The 9270-nt window shown below is 38.0% G+C and overlaps 1 protein-coding gene across 1 annotated transcript in view; it reads left to right on the top strand.

Annotated features, from left to right (window-relative positions):
* The window catches only part of LOC102494534 (putative ubiquitin carboxyl-terminal hydrolase FAF-X), a 171076-nt gene that overhangs the window by 129722 nt on the left and 32084 nt on the right, over positions 1 to 9270 (top strand). Inside the window, exon 32 of the mRNA XM_027769644.1 lies at positions 1438 to 1628. Coding sequence (XP_027625445.1) covers positions 1438 to 1628 — 191 coding nt within the window. The remainder of the gene's footprint in view (positions 1 to 1437; positions 1629 to 9270) is intronic.

The following is a 9270-nucleotide window of genomic DNA, read 5'->3' on the forward strand; positions in this document are numbered from 1 at the left end:
AGTTAATATAACCATTGTTTATTTGACAAAAGAGAACAAAATTTGATGTTTCAAATGATTAAGGTATCTTTAATAATTATGTTTTATCCTTTAATTTTTAGAGTACATTTTATGTAATTCTCCATTTACCATACTATCAGTTTTAATCTATGCTTATTCTTAAGGTTCTCTTAACATTTCTAAATCAGCTTTTTTTGTTAGGGAGACAGTCTTGTTTCTCAAGTAATGTTAGATGATCTACTAGATTATTAATTAACCAAAACAGGTTTACATACTGCCTACCATAAGTATCTAATTCAGCAGGAAATTTAGATATTAGTGGTATAAAAGAGTACTTATAACTTCAGTAGGACTCTTTAATACGTAAATACGATAGAATTAAGTATTGGTCATGTTTAAACGTAAACTTTACAAAATTTCTCTTTTACTTTTTCCCATAAAATGTGAAAGGAATTAGATATAGAATAAGAATATTATAATAAATGATTCTTCCCTTTTCCTAGGTTTTTTTCTTTAAATGGTCACAAATAGTTTGGTGTTTTGGATGAGTTCATTACTTATGTAGATTATAAATAAATACACTTGCCTCTTTACTCTTCCCCCGATCTAATAATTTTCATCATGCTTTCACTAGAATCTCACTTTGGGCAGTACATGCTTATATCTGGTAAGGAACCACTGTCAAAAGGAAAATTTGGAGCTTTAAGTCCGATAGCCCACTTGGTGGTAGGTCAAACAGAAACAGCTAATCATTTTGTCAGGAAGTAAGTGAAGTAGATGGATATAGTAAAACTGTCAAATTTAGCCCTTAAGCTTTATACCTTGTTGCCTGGGCTTCATGTCCTATTGGTATTCTACTACAGTGTTGTCTGCTTACTTAACTCGTTTCTACTCTTAAATGTGAACATCCTATTGTTTCTGTATTATAAACCTTAGAGACAGAATAAAGCATGTTAGATATTTGTAAAGTAAATGAATTCTGCTGTTTAGGTACCATGAAATTAGGGCATTTAATGCTTCTGTACTACTATTCCTTCCACAACTACTCTTGATATATTGAGTATTAATGAATTTGATCATGTCACGTAAATTAACTCATAACTATGAAAAGTCTCATGAGAAATACTGAATCTTGGAAACACTGAATTAATTTTAATTCCCAAAAGTTTCTTTTGCAGAGCATTCATTTGTGTCAAGTCTAGTCTGCTTTACAAACTTTTCTATATTATACTACCTCCAGTGGTTGTTCAAGATTTTAATTTTGTTGTTTTTATGATTAGCTACCTCCAATATAATCACTAATACTATAATTTGAAAGTGCTTTGGAAATAAATAATAAAGTTACACAAATCATTCTCTACTTAATATTTGTTTCAACTTATTTTATTATACTTTCGAAGTTAGACCAGTTCATCAGTTTTGTTTTTTGTTCTCTAGAGTAATGTTGACCCCCAAGATGATGTATTTGGATATCCTCATCAATTTGAAGAGAAACCAGCATTAAGTAAGACAGATGATAGGAAAGAGTATAATATTGGTGTCCTAAAACACCTTCAGGTCATCTTTGGTCACTTAGCGGCTTCCCGACTACAATACTATGTGCCCAGAGGATTCTGGAAACAGTTCAGGTATACTGTGGGTGGGTGATTATTTAAGTTTTATAATATACTAACCTTAAGTTTCTAAAATATGTGTTAGAATATGTAATTATTTAATAAGTAGTAGATAAGAGGTGGTAATATTCTAATTTTTTATCCAGTTTTTCTTTATTATGACTTCAATAGGAAGAGAGAGAAATAATCTCAGTAAAGAGAGGCAATAGTATTTAGTCTATTAAGATGTAATTTTTTATTTAAAAATAATTTTTATTTGTTGGACTCTCACATAGCCAACGGTGGTTCTAGTCCTTGACCTGGGATTTGCTTTCTCACTTCTCTCCCTCTATCTCCATCTTTCTGGTGAGCAAACATGTTTTACAGCAAATTAAAGGAACAATAATAATAATATGTCAAATTAAATGATTAAAACATTTTAAAAATTTAATTTTTTAGAACTTTACAGAGAAGTGAAATACTTATAGTCTCCTTGATTCACCAGTTCTCAGGAGAAGCACATGTTAGATATTGTCTTTATACTGAATTTCATTTATGTGTTACTGAAGTTGTGGATTGTTTTGTTACTTGTTTTTTAAAAGGAACATGACCATTCTACCATTGTTTCACACCTACTTAAAAACTTCTTTAAATGACTGAACATTTCAGTCTTTATTTCAATTTACCCAGCTTAATTTTTCATTAAGTTGTTCACTTAGGGGAGTTCATGTATATTTGCTACAGTTAACAATATGTCTCTGTTTTTTTGTCATCATACAGATTTATCTCATGTTTTTTCTTTGTGGAGGTTTTTGCTAGTGCTTGTTGGAGAGACAGAGAGTCAAAAAGTGAGGAATCACTCCCTAGGAGGTTTAGTTACACCACAGTTCATTCTCTTCTGTGGTTTTTGAGCATACTTGCTCAGGCTCCCTGAGTGAGTTTTAAGGCACCAAGTCCAAGAGTCAAACTCTAATTGACTACTTGGAAGTACAGTGACTTTACCATTACACCATCAGCTAGTTTATTTTATTTTATTTTCTGATTGCCTAGATAGGTTGAATTTTATCTTTCTGTTTTGCTTTGTTTTGTTTTCCAGTTATCAGTGACTGAACTGGTAGTTTGACCTAGATAGCAAAATCTTTACGTGTGTGTGTGTTTGTGTGTATGTGTTTACATTCACCTGGACATTGTTTTACTCCTGTGTTTGTTTTAAATTTATTAAATTACAGTTTATTTGCATCAAATATAATTATGTATGTTTTTCTTCTCAGTCATTGCTTCCAAATAGTGGTATCCTGAACTTACCTAATAATGTTTCTGTTACCTACCCTTTAACAAGTTCTTTATCATGAACACAAAGTATGTTCTTAACATATTTTTTGTGGATAAGTGTATATACCTTAACATTCAGCATTATAGCCATGTAATAGTGTATAAATCAGTGGCATGTAGTGCAAGAAAATATTTGTGCAACTGTCACGACCACTATTCTTCACCCAAAAAGGAAACCTGGTGCACATTAAAATAGTTATTCTACAGTTTTTCTTTTTCCAACCTTGGTAATAAATAATTTTGCTGTATGTGAATTTGCTTCTTTTGGATATTTCTTATAAAATTAATTCCTCCTCCCCCTCCTCTCCCCTCCTCTCTTCACCTTCCCTCTCCCTCCCTTCCCCTTTTTCAGCCTCTGTCTCCCCCCTTCCTCTCTATTTTCTTTTCCCTTCCCCTTCCTCTTCATCTTCCCCTTTCCTTTCCCCTCCCACACTTCTCACTGGAATGAGGTCACACTACCATCTCTTTCCATTTCTCTGACCCATTTGTATGTTGGGAAAACATGTGCACCTGTGCCTGGCAGTTCCCAACTAATAGAAGGGGAATGAAACTGCAGTTAGCCATGAGGGATCCAACACTTTAAACCACTGGGTGGTGGCTTAGGCCCATTTTATATGACTTTAGTTACACAGTGTGTCTTTCCAGTCTGACTTCTTTTCACTAAGCATGTTTTCAGGATTTATTCATGTAATAGTACATGTCAGATTTTTACCATTAGAATCATACGTTAGACCCAGGTGTGAATATTGACTCAAAATGGAATCATTGGTGGTGTAGAAGTTAAGGCAGCTGGATCCCCTATAGCTGATTGAGTAGTTCACGTCCCAGACCTGGTGGCTTGAAAAATACCACTGAGCACATGTATATATGTGTGTCCAAAATCTTGGGAGGAGACTGAGGAGAAACAGTTGTGACATGGCCACCTCCTAACCCTCAATCCCTAACCCAGTAGTGATTTCTCACTTTCTCTCTCGTTCTATGTCTCTCTCTTTCTCTCTCTCTCCTTTTCCTGCGAATGTATGTACCTTAAAGTATCCTAGAAGGAATCAAAAAAGAATGTCAAATACCCAAACTTGTGACCGTTTGAAAACTTTTAGAAAAAAATGTAGGGGAAAACATTGGATTTTAAATGATTTCTTGGATTAAATAACACAAATAGCAAGAGAAAATAGATGAAACCCCACTGTTTAAAAAAAAAACAGTGTGGTAAAATTACTGTTCATAACTTAAAGGGCTATAGAGATTAATTCTCAATCGAAAACGTGAGAACATTCTTTATAATGCAAACTTGTTTTAAACAATAAATATAGAAAGTTCGAGCAGAAAGTTAATCACACCAGCAGGAACTAGAAATTCAAAAATGAAGAGACCAAACTAAAAATGGGAAATGTTGGGTATATGTAGTACTCTGTTTTTGTTACAAAATTTCTTTTTAATTAATTAATTAAAGTTTCAGTTTGGTCAGAGGGGAGCAGAGTGAGAGAGAAGGAGTGCCGGTTATTCATGTGTTTGGACGTTTGATGGTATCTAGTACTTCTCATATATTATTATCAAATTTTTGGGCCATTTTCTCTGTCTTCGTGTTGGGTTTTTCTAGGTCAGCAATTTTCTCTTCTACGTCTGAGATTCTGTTTTCTGTATGATCTGGTTTGCTTTTAATACTTTCAAGGGAGATTTTGACTTCCTATATTATAGTCTTCATTTCTAACAGTTCCGTTTGATTCTTTTGTAAAGTGTATAATTCCTCTTTTGGATCTTGCAAGAATTTCCTCATCTCCTGGAACTCGTCAACTTCTTTCTCCTTTCTCTTGAGTAGTTCGTTCTCTCTTTTCTTCCATCTCTGTTAGCTTCGACATTTTGAATGCTCTAAAATGTCTATCAGACATTACCATGATTTTCACCGAACTGCTTGTGGATGAAGAAGTGTTTACTCTTTTTCCTTAAAGAGAGGTATTTTCTTCCTTTCCCATATTGCTTGTGATCCGGCGCTGATTTCTTGTCATGGATGGTGTGTTTCTTTCAGATTTTTTAAGTTCAGTCTAGTTCGCAGGAGCCATGAGGAATCATCTTCTGAAGGCCTGCCCTCTCCTGCCTAGTTCGCAGGAGTCATGAGGGATCTTCTTCTCTGATGTCTTACTTTCTGTCTCTCTGTCTGTCTTTGTCTTTCTGGTGAACGCATGCGCCCTATAGCCAACCCCCCCCCCCCCACAAAAAACAAATACAATGGGAAAAAGCAGAATACCAAAATTGCTTAAATAATCCAGAATCGGGCAGGTGGCATGGTCATTAAGGTACTGGATTCCCATTTGCATGGTTAGAGTCCCAGACCTGGTGACCTGAAAACCATGTTGGGCATTAAAGACCTGTAGATGTTACAGTGGTTACCTCAGTGGATACCTTTCTGGATTCCCACTTTGAATCCCAGTGATTTAAAACTCATAATGGGTGTGTGTCTGTATTGGTGTCGTGTATGCTGAATATCTCTCTTTATAAAATGTAAAAGAAAGAAAATCGTGCTGGGTACATTTTCATGCATCCTCAGAATCCCAAGAGGAAATTGGAAGGGAAGAGACTGTGGTATGGTCATCTCCTTAAGGAGTGATTTCCTCTCTTTCTTTCTCTCTCATTCCCTTTCTGTTACACATGCATGTGCCTTATAGTGTAAAAAACTAAAATACATTTAAAAAATAGCATTGTATCTACATGTGTATATACACATACAATTTGTATATATGTGTGTGTATGTATATGACATGTATTGTATATACATGAATATAGGAGGAATGGCCACGTTGCATCTCCTCGATTCTTGTCTTGGGATTCTGAACACAAACACATGCACACAGTGTGCTCATTAAGCTGCCTGGTTCAACAATCCTAACAGGATGGAGAAGAGATTTTAGTGAAGCCAGTCTCCATTGTGGGGGAATGTTTTCTTCCCTCTCTATTTCTCTGACAAACACTTGATTCACATAGTTAGGCATGTGGTAACCCAGTGCCTCAATCTCCACACCATCGAGTTTGGATCTTTTATTAGTATCTAAGGCCGACTGTGAAATTGTAGTATGTACTCTTTGTTAGATGCTCCTTCTCTGAATATTAGGTAAAAGCTACATATCATCTCTCTGCATTAAAAAAAAATAGCTTTTTAAAAAAGAATTATTTAATTTTATTTATTTATTTTATTTTAATTTGACTAGAGAAAGAAAGTGAGAAAACAAGTCATTATGTCGGTTGAGGGAGTGTCCAGCACCTTAACAGCCTCACTACCTGCTGGTCCCTATTTCTCTGCATTATTTCTTCAACCTCCATATAGAGGCCAGCAAGTGGTGTGGTGGTTATGGTACTGGAATCACAAATGACTGAGTCTGTGGCTCAAGTCCCAGACCCTGTGACTTGAATCTCACACTAGTTGTATGAGTCCAGAATCCTAAGGGGGAAACGGAGGAGAAAGGATTGTGGTGTGACCATCCCGAGAGGTGATTTCACAATTTCCCTCTCTTTCTCTCCAGCAAACATACATGCAAAAATCTAAAGCAAAACAAAAAGACTTATGTGGACCCAGCCAAGGTGGCACACAGATACTGTGAGTTCTTGGAAGGCTGTCAGAGTCATTTTTTCAGGCAGACCCTTGAGACCTTGGACAAGGTGACAAATATAATCTTAGTTACATGGGAGGCTCGAGTAGGAGTCATGATGGAAGCTCCTGTGGAATGTACTCATTTTTGTGTCTCCCTTCAACCTCTCATGAAGGAAAGTAGACAAATACTGGGAACGCCCTGTGGCCTATGATTAAGGGAATTGGGTGCCACTTGGCCAACTATGGTTTGACTCTCAGCTTTTGTGACTTGTAGAATATGTTGGGTCCATGTATATGTGTCCCAACCCGCAGGACAGAGAACAGTTTCTGGGGGAAGGGTGAGAGAAGGGACAAACACAGAGACACACAGAGTAGAGACAAGAGGAGGTGCTGATCAAGGGTCTTTTATTGAGGAAGAATGTCGAGTTATATATGAGCATTGATTGGTTGCTCGAAATGCAAACGAGATAGAACAGAATGACCCAATCATTGGTGTGGGTGGATCTTTCCCATTGCCTGGCATCCTAACCTCCCCGGTAGAACGGTTGGTCACATGATTTCTGAGAAACGGTTTGCTCAATGAGGAACTGAAACCTAGTGGTTTCCAAGCTGGTGGTTAGCTCAAAATGGCTTCCATATGCAGTGCCCTCCACATGGCTCCCTTTTTTATTTTTTCAAAGAGAGAAGAAAGACCTGGGCGAGTTGTGCCTGTCTTAGGTTGGAGTCATTTGTCAGAGCCACACGTCCATCCTTACCCATGATTGGAGAATCCCATTGCGATGATGGGTTTCCTGTCTTAGGTGGGAGGACTGTACAGCTGTTAAAGGCTCAGGCTCTCTTTCTCATCTTTGGCTAACCGATTCAGTGTCTCAGGCAGGAGCACAATTTAGGCTCTGCAGTACTCCATCTTCAGGTTGTGGTAGTGGACTTGGATTGGCTGTATTTTTATGGAATCAATGTGTTTAAGGAATGCCACGAGATTACTGAAAAGGACAGGCCCTAGGGAGCAAACAACTGAAAGACCAAGGAATGGGCCAAGTAGGAGGAGCAGAAAAGGGAGGAGACCATTCCAGGCAGACCATAAGGGATTATCAGCGAGTTGTTTTCTTCATTGAAGAAGATCTTGTAATTGGTTGAGCTTGTCATGAACTATGTCGGACTTGATGGCGTGAAAGCAGCAGTGTTTGTGTAAAGCAAGACAGAGACAACCCTGTTCTGCTAGGAGGAGATCTAAACCTCGTCTATTTTGAAGAACCACCTCAGCCAGGGAATCTAGTTGGTCTTGATTGAAGGTAACTGTGGTGGCTAATTCCTGAACATCTGAGATAAGACTCTCAGTGACTTGGCGTAGATGGAGGGAATAATCCAAACCAGTGGAGCTGGTTAAAGGCTCAGGCTCTCAGCTGCAGCTGCTGTGATACCCAGGGTGGTCAGAATGGGAATAAACTGTATAGTATGTTTGGATCTTCCCACGATAAGGTCGAAGGAGGGGGCGGGGACTGGTTAATTTCTTTTGACGATCCCTATATTAGGCATAAGAACGGCAAGAGGGGACCAGCAATTTGCATAATGGCTATGTTGCTGGACTCCCATGTAGTCGGCCGCGGTTCGTGTCCCGGACCCGGTGGCTTAAAAGTCACGCCAGGCACGTGTGTGTGCGCGCCCAAGATCCCTAGAGGAGAACGGGGGAGAAGGGATTACACCATGGCTATCCCCCTTAGGGGGTGATTTCTTGCTTTCTGTCTCTCTCTCTGGCTGGTGAGCGCATGCGCCCTATAGCAAAAACCTATCAAAAAAAAAAAAAAGAAAAGAAAGAAAGAAAAAGAATGGCAAGGTTTCAGAAACCCACCCATTTAGGGGGTAAGAAAGTGTAAGCTAGATTATTACCGCAGACAAAAAACAGAAAAGGCAGAGTTTTGAGACAATATATTGAGAAGGTCACTACAGTTGGAGAATAATGTGAAATTTAGGAATGAGAGAGTATTTTTGTCCAGAGGGACGCCTTGAGGTTTAGGTTAGGCCAGTGGATGTTAGGAAGCTTGAGGAATGAGGAAATGAGTAAGATTTTGAAGTTCGTACAGAGAACACAAAATCATGGGTAGATAAAAATATAAAAATTTATCTGTAGGAAGATGGTTATTAATAGTTCCAGTAAAGGAAGCACATGCAATAGGCCAGAAATCTGTTTGTTGGAATAGCCAATTAAGTTGGTCCTTAGTATATGACTGGATGATTGTATCAGGATTTTTGCCATATGTCCAGGTCGACCACAATTGAAGCAATTGCCTCCATTATTATGGTTAAGGAACTGGCGGACAGTATATCCTTTAAGAGCATCGGCCAGAACCAATCTCTGTTGGTATGCTGACCAAATATCAGAACATAGGCGAATATATCCTGATAAATCTGTCTTTTTTCTATGTGGCCTGATTGCTGCTTGATAAGCAGCATTAGCATTTTCAAATGCCAATTGTTTAACAAAATCCTTACCTGGCATCACTGCCAAATATTCTGCCTGCTGCAGTAATCAGCTGATGAACAAACTCAGAAAAATGTTCGTGAGGCCCTTGTTTTATTGTTGTAAGGGAGGAACTTAACTCATCTTTAGTAGGAAGTGTTCTCCAAGCTCTCAAGTCTGCTGTATTAATTTGAGCAAATCTCCTTGGATCATATTGCATTTGATTTTCGTTGCGTGCATAATTCCTTCTCATATTAACATTTCTGCTGTCCAGCCGTTATTGGCTTTGGGCTTCCCGTGGGGGGGTT

This window comes from Tupaia chinensis, unplaced genomic scaffold, assembly GCF_000334495.1.
Source record: "Tupaia chinensis unplaced genomic scaffold, TupChi_1.0 Scaffold150112_1, whole genome shotgun sequence".
Classification (NCBI taxonomy): Eukaryota; Metazoa; Chordata; class Mammalia; order Scandentia; family Tupaiidae; genus Tupaia; species Tupaia belangeri.